General features: G+C 43.7%; 1 protein-coding gene across 11 annotated transcripts in view; it reads left to right on the top strand.

Annotated features, from left to right (window-relative positions):
• ELAVL3 (ELAV like RNA binding protein 3) overlaps positions 1–18,873 on the top strand; it is a 135,087-nt gene extending 116,214 nt beyond the window's left edge. For 6 of the 11 annotated variants that reach the window (XM_085600564.1, XM_085600559.1, XM_085600556.1 and 3 more), the window contains one exon: positions 8,008–18,873. In XM_085600564.1, coding sequence (XP_085456690.1) covers positions 8,008–8,356 — 349 coding nt within the window. In that variant the 3' untranslated portion in view covers positions 8,357–18,873. The remainder of the gene's footprint in view (positions 1–8,007) is intronic. The other 5 variants (XM_085600566.1, XM_085600562.1, XM_085600560.1 and 2 more) reach the window with 2 other exon arrangements.
• The last annotated feature ends 2,840 nt before the right edge of the window (positions 18,874–21,713 follow it).

The following is a 21,713-nucleotide window of genomic DNA, read 5'->3' as shown; positions in this document are numbered from 1 at the left end:
CTTCAAAACAACCAGCAAGAAGATCGCACCTGCGACATACCGCAACACCACGGAGAGCAGAAGCCCGAAGTTTGACCACACCTCCCCAGCACATGATAGAGCTATGCAATAGCTACCATTGCCCCACATAGGGTACGTTACGTCCCAAGAACATGGGAACACCTCTTAGGAAAAAATTTCCGCAGCAGAGGACAAACCGAAAGACCTGCAGAGAAAACCGCAGACGGCTTGCCAATCAGCCAATAAAGACTACACAGAAGGCCTAATCTCAGGGCCTACACAGGCTTACCAACAGCCAAAACCACAAGTCAAAAAAGGGCCGGACCAGCAGCCAACAGCACCAACGTCCCAGAAAAAAGGGGACCCTAAGGCATATCAACCCCACAGAACATGCAACCGGGGCTACTCGTTACAAGACCCCAGGAAAACAAACGAAGAACACCTCCCAAAACACAGACCGACATACAGGTCACTGAGGGGGAGGGAGGGGGGGGGGGGAGAGAAGGAGGAGGAGGACGACGAAGCCCCGCAAGAAACCTCTGAATGGCAGAATGCGCAGGGGCATGGAACAAAAGAGTGCCATCAAAGGGAATGTCAACCAGCCGTTCTCTAATGTTCTCAGGGAATACACTATCCCGTAGCCAGGCATGGCGACAAAGGGCCAGCGAAGATGCCATGGTACAACCAAGCACCTCCGAAATGTCCAGAGTCGAGCGAAGAATAAAGGCCGCCATCTCCCGGCCATCCAACACGTGGTGCCGCAGATCAACACAGGCACCCTCCTGAGAAGCGGAAGACATAAGGGACTCCGCCGAATCCCATAAGCAAGAAGTGGCCCTAGCCTGTACACAAAGAGTGTTAAGGGCCCGCAGAGCCGCACTGGAGGAGGCGAAGAATTTGCGCCCCCAGGAATCTAACCAGCGGTCCTCCCGTGACGGGGAGATAACACCGATGGAAGGGAGAGAAAGGCAGTCTGTAAAAGAGGGCCCCTGGTAGAGGGGTGGAGGGAAAGACAGACAGGATCATGCGGGGCAGGACGGTGGCGGTGCAGAAGTGGCTGGGGCACCGGGTCCCCCGTGGCAGGACGTCCCCAAGCCCCCAAAAGAGTAGTGTGGAGCGAAGCCTCGAAGGGAAGAAGCAGCTCCCGACCACCAGAGCCCTGATGGAGGACCTCCAGCAGATGATCCGTGGGGAAATGGGCAGCTGGATCGCCCATGTGCAAGATGCCCGCAGCAGTGGAAACAGCCCGAGCTAAGGCAGCACTCGCCTCCGTAGGGCCCCGCGGCGGGGAAAGCAGCAAGCTAAGGCGGCCGTCCCCCAGCCCAACCGGAGGAAGGACAGGCCAAGCCCGGAAAGGGGGAAGGTGGACCGAATGGGGAACTTGAGGTGCCTCCGGCGAAGACTGCGGATGCGGCGACGGCGAAGAGCCGTCCTTCGAGGACGCCGGGGAAAAAGCCACGACACGGCGACCCATCTCCGGAGAAGATGAAACCAACAACCGCCGAACCTTTGGAGAAGAGGGGGCGTCCGATGACGAATTAATGACCCAACGCCGACACGGTGCCATAGAGTCCACCACCGGCGTCAGGTCAACGCCGACCAGTGCCAAAGGGGACACCGGAACGACCTCCGCCACAACGCGCGGCACGGGAGACCGGGGCTGGGTCGGAGCCTGGGCAGCTAAGGAACGGTGCCGAAAAGGCGTCGACTACCTCCAACGAGGCAGCCGCCTGCGTAAAGGAACGAGGGGGGCCCGGTGACACGCCCGACCCCTAGCCGGCCCCTGCGGCGCCACCAGGGCCAGCAGTCTCCGGCGCCTGAGCGGCATCACCTCAGACAAGGCCGCCGCCTGCCCAGAGGACCGAGGGGGACTCGATGACACGCCCGAGACCCGGCAACCTCCCGCGACACCACAGGGACCCCCGCGGGGGTTTGCGGCGAGGCAGAGGCACCGTGGTCCGAAGGAGGGAACCCCGAAGGGCCGCACCCCGACGGCACCCCATCTTCAGAACCTGGAGCCGAACCTGTCGGCGCCGGAGCCGCCGGCTACGCTGCAGAAGTCCCCACACCCGGCAAGGGATCCACATACGTCCCAGGTAGAGAAGGAGAAGAGGGAAGAGCCAAAGAGGCCTGCAAGGCCGCTGCATAGGCCTCCATCTGGGCTCTGGTCGCCCCCGCGCCGGGAAACGGCGGATAGGGTGGCAACGCGCGGGTCCGCACCACCCGCGGAGAACCCGTGCCCCCAACAAGCCGGGGACCGGGCCTCAGGGACAGACTGCGACACTTACCAACAGGTGAGCGACACCCTTGCGGCCTGGGAGGGGAACGATGTCTGAGACGGAAGCGGTGGGTCTTGAAGCCTTCCGCGGGGGACGGGCGTGGCAACGACGCCGACCTGGACATGCGTGCCGAAAGGAGTTTCATCCGGCGCTCCCTCCGGGACTTTGGCTTCATTTGCTGACACGCCTCGCAGTCCGTGGAGTCGTGGTGCTCCCCCAAACACCACATGCAGATGGGGTGAGGATCCGTCGCCTGCATCTGGTGCGCGCAAGACGAGCACGTCTTGAAGCCCAAAGGCATTCGCACACTGTTCTCAAGAAAAACGCTTAAAGCAGAAAAAGAAGGCCTGAAACAGGCCAGGAACACCATCCGGATCCGCGTTGCACGTGGAAAAGAAGAAAACGGACGTCAGCGCGCTGGTGTGGGGCTTATGTGACCTCGCTGATGTCACGCCTCCGGAAGAAGTCAGGGCGGAGTCGTGTGGTACCGCCCCCCGGCACGCAGAGATGCTGGGCAACAAAGTTTTCCAGGTCCAGTCTCACGCCTGGGGATAATTCTACGTTAAGGAATCTGCGGCTAGTAGTCTGTATCAAATCTTGAGACCAGAGCTTCATCAGCCTGTTGCCTACACTTGCACACATTACTTTTGAATCTAGATGTGCTCATTGTGTCGATCACCTTTTGCTTCTTTAACAGACATGCAAAAATCAGAGGAGTAGAACAGCAGCATCGAGGCTTATTAGCAATTACTAGAGAATAGATATTTATTCATTGAAAACTATTTACTGGTAGACTACAGAATTAATTAAGCCTCCTATGTATAACTTTATCAACGTGCTATACCACTGATTGATGGTGGGTGCTAAAGAATCAAGCTAGGATCACAGGCGGCCTAACGATGACAACATAGATGAAGATTTGGTGCTCATACTGGTGAAAGACTTGCCCATGGAAAGCAAGCAAAATCATTGACACAGAGGGTAGACAACACTTGGTTTAAAATAGTTCTGAAGTACAGGAGAAAACTTGAGCCCAATCTCTACTCAGGCCCGGGTATATTACAATGACATACTCGATCTGCTACCTCCAACCAGTGTCCGATTCAAGTTGAGGTAGCCCATTCCCCCTACCTGAGTGATTTCACAGGGTGTAGTAGAGTTTACAGACAGAATTGAAATGCTGGATTATTAGTTTTGGACAAATCAAAACTTCCTGATTCAAGAGGAAAGACCAAATGGCACCTCTGATTTCAAGCCATGTCCTGAGCTTTTCGGACTAGCTATTTTTCAATATGTCTAAGTCTTTCGGGATTATGGTAAGTGCTTTGTATCACTGAGCAACTAGCCTGATACAAAAGAAAGTCTTGATTTTTGTAAAGGCTCCATAATGAAGTACATATGCTATAAGGAGAGACCACACCAGCAGATTTTGAAGACCGTTTGCAACGGTAAACCATATAACCAACGGGATCCTGTTAGTATCAGCCAGTAATTGGATTAAAGATCCATCTCTTACTTCACCTCTCTACCTATTACAATGAGGTGTCCGCTAGCGGTCACACAGCAATGCCACAGATTCAGCCCTAGGCCCTCATGGTGAATCACAATTCTCTAGCTGTCACACACCACTACCAGAGACACCGCCCTGTGACCACCATGATGTAGTTGTGTCACCTAGCAGATTCATAGTAGGTGCAGCCTGGTGCCATCCAGAGTGCAGCAGTGTTCCTTAGCACTCACACAGCGGTATTACAGATGCACCCCTGGTTGCTCCCACCAAGCCGGTCACTGTGAACACACAGCATTTATGCAGATTCAGCTCTGTTGCCCCATGATGCAGCAGTGATCCCTAGCAGCCACAAAAAATGACCACAGGTGCAGGCCTCTGTCACAGTCATGTCAGTGTCATCCAACAGCCACATAGCAATATTGAAAATGCGGCAAGATGTTCTCATGATGCTGTGGATTTACCCTCCTGTCATAAAAGCTGTATCACAGATTCCTGCATCTCCATTTTTAAACGCAGTGTCTACACATTTTTAAATGTATTTTCTCTACACTTCAGTTTCTGTGTGGACTATTTTCCATCACTAAACAAGCTATATGCCAGCTTGTTGCTTCAAATCGAAGCCTTGTTGACTTTTTTCCAGCTCCCGTATAACATTTCTCAAGTTAGTGTTAGCTAGAGGTTTTATACCCCTTAAATCTTCTTTTCACCTTTTGTGGATTTAGAGCAGACTTGTCAGTCATAAAATGATGACAGCGATTCACCCACCATGGAAGCTGAACCTTAACCTCCTGCTAGTCGTGATCCTGCGGGGTTTGAGCAATGCCTTTGCTAAGCCTTGTCACCCCTGTTGTCTAGCTGTTTGTGATCACTGATGGTTGATCTACAGAGACCTGTGTTCATCTGATCATTCTTCTATCTTGTGCATCTTACTGTGTAGCCCAGGCTCCTGGCCTCAGTTGATTTCTGTTGCGGGGTATGGTGCTGTTTCTGTTTGCAGCAGTTCTTGTGTGTCTGTTTTCTTCTCAATTCATGACTTCTATTCATCGCCTGGTGGTTCCCAGTTTCTCTCACGTGTTTCATTTCTTCCTCTTCGTGCTATCGCGATTGCATAATCAGAACACTACCTGGGCATGGAAGATCACTTCTCTCCATTCCATCCCAAAATTTAAGGAACACAAATACTCGTTCTTGTTTATACTCACCAAGAGGAAAAAGGTTTTGCCTTCCTTATATTGACCTGCCTAGTGATCTGCCTGTTTTCCCCTACGAAGCTCGGCATTTTCGCTCCTTGCAGCCCGAACCTGTTGCAGTCAGAAATCTCTCAATGAGAAAATATTTCCTTCTTCAAGTAAAGCTAGTGCTCAAAATTTATGTTGGACCTTCTGATGGTCTGGCACTGCTAAGTAGGACAGGAAAACATTGTTTCTTGACTTTTTTAGAGCCAACTCAAATTTCATATTGTTTTGTGGGCGCCGCTTTGATGAGGTAGCATGTTAACATTACTATTTTAAAATGTGTTTCTTCAACACTGGAGGCATGTACAGGGACTGAATTGAACATGGGGTGTGCAGAATTCCATATCTGGTAAAGCTGTGTTTCAGTTTTCTGAAAACTGCAAAGGCTTTGTAATCCCCCAAGAAGTCAGTCACATTCAACTGACAATGCACTGCTTTGCCTCAAGTGTGAATACATTCATTCCTGCCCTTGGGCCACTGATCTCTTTGGGAATTCATGGGAATTCTTCTTTTGGCATAATTCCTGGTCTAATCTCACAATGTTGTGGGTGGCCCGTCAACTAGGCATTCATCCTCCCAGTAACCGCTGTGCCTAACCTGTCATAGGCACCCTTCAATTCCAAAAAGTTAGAAACATGCTAGTGTCATAGCCTCGGACTCTAGCGGAACGGCCACATATTCCTCTTGAAACAGACCTCCATCCTGTTTACTCACTTCTTCACCTATCGGTGGAAAGGGTAACTGCCATTCTCCCTTTCCCATATCTTTCCTAACTTGTATCGGATAGTCTTGGAAAGTGCTTTGTTGAACAGCTACACGTCTGCAAAAAGTGGTAGCGTCCTTCAAAGAAATCAGACGATCAAATGATCTAATCGCTGGAGCATCAAGAGCTAGGTATGCTTGTATGCTGTGAACCAAGGCGGTTTTTGCCAGGGCTACCTTGATAGTTGAGCATATCATGGCTGGTTCTCACCTGTGACCTGTCTTGCACACACATTTGGTGCTTTTCTTAGTTGATTGCAGCTCCAAGTCCTTTTTTTATGCTTCAATGATTGTGCTTAGTAGTTAGACTTCAACAAGGAGGGGCTTTTGCTAGACTTGCTCAGATGTTTCTGGATGGAGGGATTGAGATACTCACATCCGACAGAGGAGGCCTGAGGTCTTTGGAAGGGGGGAGCGAAGCACCTGACATGGGAGAGCTTGAACTTAGTGGGCTATGCCCAAATTACACTGGAAAGCTTTGTGGAACAGCTAGAAATCTGTGAATGAGACGGCAGAGATATCTGGACTGGTTGTGGATACCTTGCAATTAGAGGACTGAATGAGCTGCTCACACTGACAACTTCAGAGCTCTGGTTTGCTGAAACAATCGCTCAGCAGTAACACAGACCCCTGTTTATGGCAGAGAACCTCCTTTAATGTAGCTGTCAAGTGTTCCCCAGTCTTGTATGCCACTTTACACCGGTCCTAGCTATCCAATCAACAACACTTTGTATTCTAGGGCATAAATACTTCTATTGTGAAACTGGAAAGTACCCATCCCAACACGCTAAGTCTGTGTGTGTGTGTGTGTGTGTGCGCGGAGTGTTGGGAACTACCAAGAAGAACTCCAGCTGAAATGTCAACCTCTCTTTACATTATTAGCTGTACTCCACTGCCAGACTCATGACAGGAACAGAGTTAACCCATGCCTACCTTAACACAGAATACAGGCCCCTATTAATGTAGAGGTACTTTCAGAGGACTTTGTATAGGGAGGATACAATATCACAAGGTCACGCGTGTACACGTGTTGTAAATTGGTAGAATTGTATGAGACTGGTTGTTTTGGTACCCCCATAGTGCACAGTGCTTTAGAAGCACTCTGTTTATGGATATTTTCTATGTCATAACAGACCCCACAAACAAAGCAAACACCAGCAATATGCAGGGCACCGCTGTAACAGTGCCCAGCAGTGGGATACAAATATTGGCATCTGTGATCAATAAGAGACTGTCAGTAACACAGGGGGTCACTGGTGTACTCCTTTAGAAACTAAGCACCTCCTGAGATGTTCGCAAGTACAGGAGATCTGTAATGTACTAGTACAGACACTTGAAAAGATCGAAAAATGATCTGCTCGGAGTAGCCATACAACTTGGGGCCCCCACCTGTTTTGAGACTAAGATAAACAGTCCCTAAAATCCCAAATTGCATTAGTGTGAGGAGTGGCCCGAAATCACTAACACTAAAAAGATAGCTTGCAAAATAGTCTAGTAAACGAAAATAACTATGGATGAAGACACTGCATTTCATGATGGGTAAACTATGACTCAGCAGCCAATAAGAATGCAGAACTATGGTATAAAAGACATGTGTCTGACATAAAAGCGTTCCTTTCAAAACTGATGCAGTGAGGGCCATACTCTCAGCTAAATAAGTGAAAATAAAACCTGCTTATAAAAGGCACATAGCACTCACTGGAAATTACAACTTCACCGATATAAAACAAATTATTGTCTGTTTCAAGGTACATTCACTGACAGTCCCAAATAGGCACTCCCATTCAACACATGAAAGACTATTGGGAAACAGAAGGAAAACACTGTGCTCATGAAACCCCCTCCCCCCCCACAAAAGTAGAGGTGCTGTCTTTTGTATTGCCTTTATAGAAAAGGAGTTTGAGGCATTTCTTTTTAAGGGAACACGGATAAACATTGGTTTCTCTGAACACATAACCATTCCTTTTTAACTGGGCACAATAACGAAAAGGGACCGGAATCTTGCTATGCAATCAAGTGATTCGGTTACTTATTGGAGGTGTTTACATTTTCAGACTATTTGCAAATGTTTACAGTTTATTAAGAAAATAGATGAAATATAATGGAGGGCGGGAACGATTCAGGTGTGGGAGAGTGTAGTGCCTCATGTATGGGGAATCCTAGTTTCTGTTTGACTTTCAAGTTTCCAAGTTGTTGAATTTCAGCATCACATCCAAAGTAGTCCTCTCTCCTTGATCACCAGGTTCTCGCCCATCACAATCGACAGCATGACCAGCCTGGCCGGTGTCAACCTGACGGGGGCATCCACAGCTGGCTGGTGTATCTTCGTCTACAACCTGTCACCCGAGGCCGACGAGAGCGTCTTGTGGCAGCTGTTTGGGCCCTTTGGTGCAGTTACCAACGTCAAGGTCATCCGCGACTTCACCACCAATAAGTGCAAAGGCTTTGGTTTTGTCACTATGACCAACTACGATGAGGCTGCCATGGCTATCGCTAGCCTGAATGGCTACCGGCTGGGCGACCGGGTCCTGCAGGTGTCATTCAAGACCAGTAAGCAGCACAAGGCATGAGAGAAACTCGCAAGAGGGCGGGGGAGGGCTAAAATGAAAGCCTGGTGGGGAGGGCTGAGAAACAAAGGAAAAACACGTGGACTGTCCCTTACTATTGTTTTTATTGCATAACTCACAGTTCCAGAAAATATATGCATAAGGCCTGGCCAATAAGGAGCAAAATGATCAATTAACCTTGAAACACACCTTTTTTCTTTCTCTATGCCAGTGTTAAGGTAATGCTTTCCGAAAAATCTATTTATCTTTATGTACATGTGCCTATATTTATCATCCAGGCCAAACCTTTTCCTAAGGAGCAAATAAGTTCTATTCTGTGGCACACTGAGCACCTGATGTGAACATTTGCCTCAGTGGGACTTCAAAAAAGCATTTTAAAAAGAGCTGCTCTGGAATTTTTTCCCTTTACACAAAGAATATTTCCTTAGCTCCATTTTCAGTCTGGTTTATTTGTACAACATAGCACTCGGGGAGGTGGCGTGCCGAAGCAAACTAAGAAGCATTTTTAAGTGGGTACGTTGGAGCATCACAATTTCTTTTTGGCTCCAGTTCTCACAATAATGCAAAGCATAGAGACATTGTGGAGAGCTTTGTTGTTAACACGTAAACAGGATTATATATTTATACATCAGAGTGGCAAAAATATATAAGCATTTTGTAAACGATGAGACACTCGCCTTTTCAGGTTGAGGAGGGAAAAACAAATGAAATTCCCTGCCAACAATCTTCACAAATGTATTTTCTTTGGCCAGGTTGGCAACAGCCTATTGTTGAAGAAGTACAAGGACTTAAAATATGTAACTTTTCAAATTACATTTTTCTTGATGGCGACGTGGGGAGTATCACAACTAGGAGGGTAAAGGAGAGATGGGCGAGTTCTACCTTTGAGATTAACTGTGTAGAGCCCAATATGAGCAAATCATGTCTCTGTGGACCTCCACTTTAAGAGGATTTCTCAGGCTGATGAGAAAGTTATGCACGTTTTTTAAGAAAACACATGAAGGAAAGAGTGGGGCGTCTTTCGTGCCTCTTCTTCTTAAAGGGGGACAAGTAGGAACTTAAATCGTCCTCAACTATATTGTCTGTCTTTTTATATATAAGAATAGAGCTACACTCCTGGAAAACTGACTACATTTTTGGGATTGTGGTCTTGAAAGGTGGTTAAAAATGTGCAATCGTAATATCCAAACTGAAAATAAAGATTTTTGTGTGGGGGGTAAGCACTAGTTGGCAATGAGAGCCCTGTTCCCCAGGAGTCCAGGATGGCAGTCCTAACTGGTTTGTGCTTCTGTCCAGTTTCAGCAATCAAAAACCAAAGGCCATACGAACCTAGCATGATGCTGTATGGGAGCTTGCCTACAAATCTGTCAGCTGGATAAAGATCACGAGCAATAACAAATAAATCTTCACAGAGGAGAAGGGTCCAGTGAATCTGATTTGAAAAAGAAAAGATTTCAGTGAAGGAGAATGTATTCCGCAATAACCCCTTCTCTTTACAGAAGAGAGTGCCAGAGACCCTCTGCTCACATTAATAATAATTTTATAAAAAAGCATCATAGCCCATGTTCAGAAAGTGCCCAGCAAGCTAGCATGTGGGTCGGGGCTTAATTATAATAAATAAATGCACTGCACAGAAGTGCACCCCTATCCCTTTTGCGTATGGAGTAACTGCAGTATGTATAAGGAATGGTGGAGGTAGGTGAATCCCCAGAGTCAAATTTATCTTTTATAATGTAAATATTGGGAGAAAATCTATTTCCATCATTCCGTGTTTGTTACACGTTTTTACGGTGCACAGAAATGCATGGAACCTACGCATTTGTATGATTAGTTTGCCTTGTGCAAAACTTCAATCCACCATCCTAAACCGTCAGACAATTCTTAACAAATTTGCAGAGCTATATATTGTGCTTACACAAGTTAGGACTCTTTGGACGTGTCAAATAACTTTCAATGTCTCACTATAAGACCACAAAAGCACCAGGATATATCAGATTATTGGTGAAATTTGACACCTAAGTGGTCTTTAAATCCAACCTCCTTAGAACACCATTCCAACCCACCAATATTATGGCTGTTGAGTAGGGGAAGCACAAGAACGAGGCACCGGGGTCTAACAGCTTGGATCCCATTTTCAGCCAACAAGAGCTCCAAACAGAATGATTGCACCATAGTGGTAAAAATAAAATGCCACACTTGTCTTGTATTGGGCGTATCTACAAAGGCATCCATTTGCAGTGTCAATACTACATCTTGTGAAGAAGGGAAACTGGACTCCAATGGTCTTGAGCTGACAGTTTGTGAATGTCCCAGTCTGCTCCTCAGAGAGTCTATTACAAAAACTAAGATAGGAAACTCCAGCGGCCAAAATCCCAGGCTCCTCACTTTGTCTATCAGCTACATGCTCTGCTTCGTGCTGATTATATTACCTCTCTTAAGTCAACTGTATGACAGACAAAATACTATACTTCATGGGTGGCAGCTTACACAATAACTAATACGGGTGACATGTTACACAGGCCAGTAGGTGTACATTTTACCGCAAAAGGCCATCATGGTTGTGTGTCCCAGTTGACACACCATGTAAGCTATATATGGTCTCCACAGCAACATTGGTGAGCATGTCAACTGTAGAACTCTAACCAAGATGCTTGACTAACTGAACTGCCAGAGTTGATGTTGCCCATTGCCACCCAGAAGGGAAAGTTAACCATGGAATCCAATCCAAAAGGGCTGCCTTCAGGGACGGGCTGATCGTGTTTGTGGCCAGTGACACAATTTATCTTGCAACAAGGTGTCAGCAATTTTACTGCTGACATTTTGCAAACCTTGAGAAGACAGAGTGTTCGGCGGCCACACCACTGAAGATCGTGGTAAGAGTACCACAGCTCTAAGGACTGGAGCAGCCATGTCTAAAATGGAAAATGCATACCCTGAACGAAACAGACAGTCACATGGTAATGAGAGCAAATGTAACAGCATGCTGCCTAAGGTGCACAGACATACCAACAGAGGTCTCCAAAATAATATGTGGAGAGCAGATCTAGTGAAATCCATTTAAAATTATTCTGCCCACATGCATGACAGCAACAGAGTGCTTAAAACCTACTATTGCACCGCCTCCAAAAGGGTTTTCATATTGTAAGATTAAGAAAGGTGTAGAGATTGTTTTTACATGAGAATAAATGAGGCGACAGGCAGATTCCTCTTTAGATCTGCACTTCTTACTTTCGTACAACACAGAACTTTGCCAAAGAGGGTCTTCTCTTTGATGTGAAATCAAAAAAAACTACAAAAAAAGAGCCTGAACAAAAAAATCTATTTTTATAAAAAAGGAAAATGACCTTGTTGAGAATTTTTACTCGATTCTTGAACTTGACAAAAAAAGTAGAAGAAAATATTCTGGCCGGATGATTCACTTTGCAGTTGAAAGGATCAGAGGATGTTTTTCTCCCCTCGTGTATGCATATTTTTAATTTGTCAAGATTATTTTTAAGGATTATTACAAACTACTAACAAATTAAGGAAAAATCCGGGATCATTTGTCAATCTCTCCGATTACTTTCTCCGGAATGTTTTTTTTACCCATGATTTTCTTTTTTTACAAAACAAAAACAAAGTAACTTTTAGATTAATTGCATTTTTCTTTGGAGAGCAAAAAGATCAAAATATGTTTTCATAGTGATCAATAGGTTTACTTATCAAAACCTAAAAATAAATGAAAATCTCACGACGGCAAATAAGAAAGGAAAGAGGACAAGAAAAAAATGACATTACAATATAGTTTCATTTGAAAAGTCAGTTGCAGGTGCTGGACGAGACGGATCAGTTCCAAATGGGGACATGGACAGATGAAACCTGGTATGTAGACTATTGCAGTAGCTCACACAGTTCACCAATCTTCCACCAAACAGGCAAAATGATTTTGTTTTAATACCAACTATCGTGAGGTTTTTCAAACCATTTACTGCTTTGCTGTACGTTTCTGTGGAAATTACTTTTTTAAATAGCCCAAAACGACAAATGCAAAGCACTCAACATCTTCGTGTTTCCCAAGTTTACAAAACTGAGGAAATTGAGAGGAGGGGAAATATGGTTCAGAAAGAAAAAAGTTTTAAAAAAGAACTCAAAGCAAAGATCAAGTCTACATCAAAACAAAAGTTTTGCCATTCTCAAAGAAGGACAACTGGGGTGTGTGGAGTATTCCTCAGAAGACCTGGGTGGGAAAAATTGCTCCTTAATATATAAACATGAAAAGAGAATCAGCTGGAAGAAAATAAGAATTTTAAAAACACAAACTAAATTTAATATGAATAGACAAATGCTCAAAACATGTAAACATGATGTGAAATAGATAGAAGTGATAGGATATGCAGAGAAAATAAATGTATGTTTACCTTTTGCTTTGCTCTAATGAGATTCGGAGAAAGGTTAAACCTACCTTTGTATACAAGGCAAACACTTTATTGAGGACACTACTTTGAGCTTTGAACTTGTTGACATCAAACGAAATTCCCATCCGCTAAAAACTTCCTATGTGCACACTGTAACAGCTGTGAATTAAAGGTGAACATGATAATTAATCATCATCTTGCTTCTAAAACGCATGGTGGAGAAAAAAACTCTCAGCAGAATTATGGTAATACCCCTTTAATAACAATGTCCCCAAAAGCATTGTTTGTCATAAATAATACCTGTTACAATCGCTGAAGCACTTTTTATAAGATCTAGTTTTATACAAGATATTTTTATAAATCTTAAACCCTCATATACAACTGTGAGTCATGCAAATCTGGGGGAAATGCTTATTGTGAGATATTGGCTCAAATTCCAAACCCTGCCTAACTTGGTGGTATACGTGTAAGTGGTTAATTTTACATTCTGTGGCACAAGCTGACCATTGGCTTCAAGTGCAGGACCTAAAGGGGGACTACGGAGACTATATTGTCACATTTCAGTCAGATGTTTCTAGAACAAAATAAGGCAATCATAAAATTGATGGTGGATCATATATTAATAAATTGCCGCAACAATTCTGCTTGATCTTAACTAAACTATTCACCTGTTCCAGGATTAGACAGCTTTGGGGCTGCTGAACATCCTGTAAATAAACAACACCCTTTTAAGTACAAGTGGGCCCAAAAGCCCCTCTACCCCCCATTGTCTCCATTTTACAAGAGCTCACATTGCTAAAAGGTGATTCAGGACTTGAATCAGTACCTTTGAAACATTTAGACAAGATATAAAATAATACGTACAAATAGTGGCTCCACGTACAGCACACTGTGCACCTACTCCTTCTCAAGTACATCCCTCTGGTCTTTGTCGAATATGAAAACATGAACAAATTGCGGACTTTTGCCTCTTGATAAGCTGGGCATCTTCGGAGGCATGCATTCCTTGGGTGACTCATAAGCATGAACGGTGAAAAGGTTTTTCACAACAAAACCCTTTTAATTGGAATTAAATTATGGATGTGGTTTAACTCATGATTTGAGAGGGGCTAGTGAACTCATACCTGGGCAAGAGTCATTCACGTACCTTTAAACCTTAGTAGGACTGCATGCCCAACAACAGGCAAAAACCGCCATAGCTTATTCAAATGACAGCACTTTGCCCACATCAGGTTTGTGGTTTTATAACCAAAATCCAACAAATAAGTCTCATACATTGCAAGCTACACCAGCCCTTGAAGATGTGTCTTCTTTCCTCTGCAGAGAAGCAATCCAACGGTTTCTCTGGCCCTTAGCTCCAAATCTGTTTTTCTTGGAACTGATCCGTCGCAAAAAACAGAGTGCAGCACCATCCAGTAACATCTCACTGTTCGACTCTGGCATTGCAGGGCCTAGCATTTGCACCAAAATCAAAAATAGGAAATAACTTATATCAAAAAGAGTGGGCAAAGACCCTTCAGATAACGAACAAATGCAAAGTCTCACTCCCACAGTTCAGCATCTACAACAGAAGATGAACCTACGAGATTTCTAAAAGTGCAGAATCCACTTTTCTTTGCTTTTATTAATTTTCTTTAACTTTCTTGTTAATGTTCTCCCTTTCCCCTGCCCATTCAGGGCCTCGTTCAGTGCTTATATTTATTAGTGTAGGGCGCCAAGCCTTTTGTAGCCCCAGTAGCCATGCTGTGGCAGCGCAACTGGGCATATTAAGTTATTCTTTGTAGCGAAAAGCCTGGTGCGGCCGCTTAGAAAACAAGTGGCGTTAATGTAACGCCCTTTCGGCGGCCGATCAGTGGGTGACCCCTCCCCCACCTGTGGAAAGAATTGTCAAGGAATCCTTGATTTCTGGGAGCACCCAATTCACTAACAAAATCCTACACACAAATAAGTGTATACATATTGTATTGCCTCACAAGATTTTCTTAACACTTTGGTTACAGAGAGCAACAATCAGAGATTTTAAGGATCTGTATGCCACAGAGGAATTGTAAACAGTAAAAACGTGACCTTAAACTTAATCAAATTGGAAATAATTTGGACAAAACATGATAAGGGGACAGGATTCTAGTGTGCACGCCACACAAAATCTCAAGCATCAAGAGGCAAAACTGTACAATTGTATCGAGGCTTCAGCTTGTGCAGGCTACAGAACCAGGTGAAGCAAAACCTTTGGTTCCTAGGAAGCAAATTCAAATGAAAGACCTGTAGAGGACCCAGCATTGATATCTAACGGAGATATGGGAACTGAAGAATAAAATAGGTATTCCAAAAAGCCATGGAAGGAGACATGTCCTCCCTTTTTGAGGACCCTCTTCAGATTCTGAGGTATCCCTCCAAACTTATTGGAAGATGAGCCTTACATACCTGTGAATATGAATCTCAATCCTGAAGGCTCAAAAGCTGGGTTTCATAATTAGGCAATGTTTACCAATTATATAAGGAAAATATCATTCTTAAATCACCTAAATCATTCCAACACACAAATGCAACCGCTAAACAGAGAAAAGGGTGGAGGGGGTCTAATTTTTGCTATTTTTATTTAAAAAGAAAAATGTTTTAAATGTCTTAGAAATTTGTTCCAGTTTTACTTGTTTATAATGATTTTAGAGACTTAGTTAGACTTACTTGAGTTGCAATGAATGTGTTCAAATTGTGTCTTGTGGAAAAACTGTAGGCGCTTCTGTGGCAAAAGACAAAAAACAGCCGCCTTCAAATGCGTGTATATCTTTTTGCGAATTTTAGCTTCTTGTAGTTTTTTAACTTATTGTTAACTTAAATATTTATTACTGCCTTGTATAAGTACATATCTGTGTATATTTATGTTACCTCATCCTATCTGCAAGTTAAAAAAAATATTTTTTAATTTGCCAGGAAAGTGGTTATGACTAATTTATTGAAGTAAAAACAAGTTTAAAAATGAACAAAATGGTTTAAAAATGATAATGGAAAAAGCAAAAGAAAAGCTTGACGCTCTCCGAAAAAGGGCAAAGTGCACTGATTAGACCTCTGTAATAAAATGGTGTAGTTAAAACCTATTTAGATTGTTCCTTTTGTGTCATATAGAGTTAATCAAACTTTGTCCTTTGTTGCTTTTTTTCAGTCTACCAGCTGGTATGAGTTACCCTATTTATGGACAGGTTCTGCTTAGAACTGCAACCTGCCCCACTCCACCTTGCCAATGGACTGTCCTCTGGTTCAAATTTATTTCAGTTCCCCACTTTACAGAATGCATGGGTGCACCCAGTCCTACAAAAGCTTATTTCACGTTTGTGTGCTTTTTATATTCTTGATTTTGTAGACTACTTGGTAGGTATTGCCATTGTGGGGCAGAACTGTTTCTTTACTCTGCACACTGCAACTGAAGCAAGTTTAATTGATCAGAATAAAGTGACACTCAAAAGACAGGCGCCGTTCGGCACCAGCTTGTAGGATTGTTGTGCTCAAAGCAGGGAAACGTGAAGAATTTCGTTCCTGGTGCCAAGCAATGAGGAGTTGGCATTCTTGGAGTCCTACCAAAAAAACACAGAAAGTAAACAAAGTTGCGAGGATAACGTGACAGAACAGGTATGCAAAGAGCAGCGGGCTAAGGGCGTGAGAGCCTCAAAGAAAGAAACTGAGCAAATCTTCATTTGGCACCACGGGAATTAAAACAGAACACAGTAGTAAGCTATATTTTGTTGTTGAGTGCATGTTGGGGTAATGACTCAAGAGAGCCCTCAATGAGATGGCCCTAAATAGCATATTACTCTCTGTGGATCTGCATAGATTCCTATGCCAAGTTGTTCAGCTCTTTAAGCAGACCCAGAATCCACCACTTTGCATAGGCCCATAATGGGAAGCAGACGAGTTCTTGGGGATGATTCTGGTACACAAGAGCCAGAAGATGAAGTACTACTAGGGCAAAACATTTGACTTGACCTTTGCACTGTAGTAATAAATGGCTGAATTTGTGCTTATTATTGGTACATTCGTTCCAAATAACATGCTTTGGTTTCCTCCATTTTTACTGCTCTATTGCTGAGTAAAGGGGGGCACACAGGTGTAATGTGAAATAGAATGCACATACTTGGGGTACAGTAAGGACACAGTTGAATGGGTCAGTCCTACTTTCTTTCGGAGGCAGAGGGGAACCATGAGACTTTGACACTTCTTAAACAGTGGGAAAGAGAACGGTATTGTTGAACCAGTGTCATGGTGGCCTCTTTTCCAGTGCAAGTTACAGATAACAGACTTGCTGGATGATAGGGGGTCACAATGAGGCCGCACTATAGAAAAAGCTGCACAAGGGGTGGGGACTCAGAAATGCTGACATAGAATGGATCGTCCTCCAAAATATTCCAGAGAAGAAGGGGAAAAAAGCTGCCCCACTCACCACAACCCCACGTTCTGAAGCGCGAATCTGTAGTATGCCACAGATTATTCTAGAATTTTACAAGAATTAAAAGATGTACAAGGAATTTTGCAAAAACAGAGTAGTTAGGTTGTAAGTGCAATATTTCTATTTTAGGTAGAAATTAAATTCCATAGCTCGACAAGCTAAATGTACAGCTATTTATATTAAAAGATAGATGGCCAACACCCAGGCCTAAACAGAACATTGTTGGTGTAGGTATTCAAATAAATAGTGACAAGCTCATGATTCCCAATGAAAGTGCAATGGGCCATCTATGGAATGAGAATGTAAAGAAACGTGAAAACGGGCGAAGTGGTAGATCTAAAGTCTTGTCCAGGTGCAGTAAATAAAGGTTCCTTGCTACCACTGGATTTCCTGCGCTTCTGATTGCAAATTTGTCCTCGTCTACCACTGGCAAAAGTAGAACAATTAAGATGTGTGTGTGTCGACTCCACCCTGCAAACTCATTGTATGTTAAGAAGTTACTTAAACACTATCTAAAGAGTTTCCCTCCACCGATTACTCTAGTTGAATCCTTTAATGGACAAGATGTTTGCTGTCAATTTTCACAAGTATTGAGATTTCCTGTGTGTTGAACCAATACAGTTCCATAACAACTCAAATTTCTGGGCAGTTGATTGCTTACCCACCCATTTCCACTGTTGGTTAGATTAGGCTAATGTCAACTTTGAGTGGGAAGATCTAGTGGTTACTCTTTTCCACAAAAGGGTTACTGCTAAAAGGCCAAAGCAACATAAAAACCCTTTCACAGACTACTGTCCTAGTACATGAAGAGGACTATAATACACATCTTATCTGTAATGTTACCTTGAACAGTTTTCCAAGTCCATTCTCAACAGGAAGGCGAGGGGTGCACTGTGATTGAATTTTGGAGGGGGTTTAGCTGCACATACAGGGCAAACAATGTATGGTGCAGGCTGTGCCTGCTCCATACATTTAAAATCTTTTACGGTACAGTTTATGGCTCCATCACTGGTTGACTTCAAATCCCAAAAGCCGAGAATAAGTGAGCAAGAAGTAGCAGCACCTGCCTGCAGCCATCAATGGTTCGCTCACCGATTCTTTTTCTACAAAAATGTCACTTCTCACCCATTTAAAATGCAGGAGTATACATATCTAAAGTAGCCCAGATGCTTTTTGAGCTCAGGGACCAGATGAAATTTCCAGGTTTTGAGATTCACCAAAATATGGAATAAACGAAATGGTGGAATGATAAGGAGATTACTCTCTTGAAGTGGTTTTATTGTTGCCCTTCTTGGAGTACAAAAACCCCTGATGGAGAGTCAGAATCTGTCAAGACATCCCTCTCTTCGATGTCCAAGATCTTTCCCTTGTAAATGTGGAGTGGGGTATGGCAGAAAGATTGAGTGCCTGTACAAGGTTGCTTCAGATGCTTTTTTGGGACAGTTAAATCGTGGCTGGGAAAGCGATGAAGATTCAGACAAAATAATAACCTACAAAAACAGTAAACATGAAAAACGAATGGAAAAAATAAAAAAAACAGGAAAAAACAGAAACCACTTTGCGTTTTAGTTCTAGATTATTTATTACTGGGGTTACAAGTGTGGCAATTGTAAGACACTTTTTCATGGACTGTTTAAATTATTTGTACTTATCATACCAGAAAATAAAGTTCAGAATTTTATAGCGTGGCAAGTGTTTTGTGTGGTCACTAACTTTTTTTGTGTAACAAATTAGTTCTTGTAGGCCGTGCTTTATAGGGCTTGTGAAGAACCATGTATCTGCTATGCAATGAAACTCTTCTCTCACACAGAGCAACATGGCTTGACATTATGCAGGGCTCTTGTTCTAGCTAGAGGTTCTGATGACTATAGACTACATGCTCACTGGACAGCAAACACTAGGTTCCCTAGGTCTGAGAAAGGCTTTCTCGAGGACTATTCTGGTGGTGGTGGTGGACCGGAGGCTTGCAGTCCAGCAATGAATGGCTGAGCAAATGGGACTATTCCACAAGGGGTTAGAACTCTTAGCATCATAGTAAACCAGAGGAACCTACAGACAACACATCAACCAACAAGATATATGCTTATAAGACACTAAGTTAAACCCCAAAAAGCTGAAGTGATGGAAATACAAGAAATTCTTAAAGGACATCATGGGATAAACGGAGTAGCGTTGCTTTAGAGTACTTACCAAGCTTCTATTGTTGTTTCAAAAGGCCTGGATCTTAACAATAAATTAAGAGGGAACTGTCAAACGACGACAAATTGGTGATACTCTTTAAACTGTTAATTAAGGAAGTCTGATTGCTGCTAGGAAGGTCTGTAGAATTATCCGCTGGTCAGAGTGAAAGAGAATTTTTCATTATAGGTCTGGACTGCTGATTATCTATTTATTGAACCCTGATTGTAAAATGTTAGACTCATGCTACCCTGAGTACCTTTGGTCCATTCGTTCCTAGGCTTTTTGGCTTGTACTGGCACAAACATTCCATTGATGAAAAACAATTTTATTAGAGGGACAATGCATCCCTGGCATTCTCCAAGCCATGCATCCTTGATATCCTAGAAGTCATGTGTCAGATATTTGCCCCTGGGCTCTTTCGCTGAAGGACACAGGCATGCAAAGAGTCACGTTGCTACAGTGGACAACAAATGCAGTGGATAGTCCCCCGTAGAGGTCGATCTCAACTCTGAATGTGCTGACATTCGTTGACATAAAACTTGAAGCCAGAAGGTGTGCACATGCTGCAGGAACAAATATTGCTGATCTCCGCTCTGCACTCTGTCCAGGAGATAGATACCCTGGATCTCTTCTCAGACTATCCTTTTCCCATCTGTTATCCTATCCCTTACGCTCCACATGTCCTCCTATCCACAGGTCCTTTGCACCGCCCTGCTATCGTGGCATCTTAAGAGCAAGCTGGGAGCCGCACTGTTAGGTGGCATCTTTCATTATTACCATGGAGGGGGCTTCGGCAGCATTCCAAGCTGCTAAGAAGTTGCATGGAGGTGAATGCAATGGTTTAAGGAGGAAATAAAACAAACCATGTCAGTCTGCAAAACAAACATGCATTCACCAGGAAGTTGCTGATGGGCAAGCATTCTGTGAGCAATAATCCTGTGGGCTGGTAATATATGACACCAACTGGTGGAAAAGAAATTACCTTTTGCATATTCTGGCTTTCATACTTATGAGATCTTTTATATTTCGATCTTGGGTAAAACAGGCATCTGCCATAAAGACCTGACATTTATGCATTGGTGTTACAGATCTGAACTCCGGTTGCTGTTTCTCATATAATCAAGGTTCAGATGCAGTCAATCGTGTATAATAAATGCGGAATATATTTTGAGTAAAACGCTCTTTTCAGGCTCTCTGCCTTGCCAGACATTCACCCTACTCAGGTGTTTGAACATAGAAGCTTTTTGCTACACAAAAGACCAAATTATTGGGGTTATCAATGTTTGTATAACTAGTAGTTGGGATGCATTTTGACGAGAGAATGGGATTGTCAGTGATTCCTCATCTCAGGTCACTCTCTTCTGATCACTTGGGAAATTCATAGCTTGTATTATCTCACTAATTATTCCCCTCGCTTCCATCCTCATGCTGGGCTAACACGTAACCAAGCTGATTTAGGAGTCCTTCTCAGCGTACAATTGGTGGAAAATTGAAAATAAATAGAAGGAAAAGGTTACATTGTTTTCTCTTAGGGAACAAAAGAAGGCACTTGGTACTGTTCTCTTTCTGAACCCCATTGAATCAAATCTCTGACGAGTAGTTGCATTTCCTCAGTCCTGCAAGAATTTCCTGCTTGTGTAGCCTTCGACAACATATAGTTTTGGTCTTTAAAGCGTCGAACATCCTACTAACAGCAGCAAATCTCCCTGATTCCTGCTTCATAAAATGACCATTTGCATAATTCCTACGTATTTTTGCCACAACTGCAAATTCAGTTGCTTACGATGCTGAAGAACGTCAGGAATCCAAGTTATGAACAGAGACCAAGAGGAAAGAGACCCTCAAAAGTAGATAGGCAAACCATCTACATACGCACATATGAACACGTTGCCTCCCTTCCGTAACTCTCAGTCTAGTGAATACTCTAATTTCAGATTCCTAATATTTAGAATATCCCCACACTGGTTCTGGAGAATTCTGTAACAGGGATCCCGTGCATCAGGATGTGGCAGCATGCAGTTCCACGGTGGCTCCACTGCGCCCTGAGGAGAAAGAGTGGAGCTACACATAAGCACCACCCCTGCACGTTGACGTCAGTTTCATTACCTTTCTCCATCCGCCCTCTCAGATGCTAGGGACAGTGTGCCACATTCCGTTTTGGGACAATTGTATACGTGAAGGAAGCCAATCCACATTAAGTAGGAGGGCGGTGAGGAATCTGTGGTTAGATTGAGTATTCACCAGAAACAGTGTTATCAAATGTAAGTAACTTCCTCTTCTGATGGATACTTCTAACTACAGATTCTTCACCTTTAAAAGAGATACCGCAGCTGGACCTCTCAAAGAT

Source organism: Triturus cristatus, chromosome 4_2, assembly GCF_964204655.1.
Source record: "Triturus cristatus chromosome 4_2, aTriCri1.1, whole genome shotgun sequence".
NCBI classification, from domain to species: Eukaryota; Metazoa; Chordata; class Amphibia; order Caudata; family Salamandridae; genus Triturus; species Triturus cristatus.
This window is presented reverse-complemented; position numbering and strand designations above follow the sequence as displayed.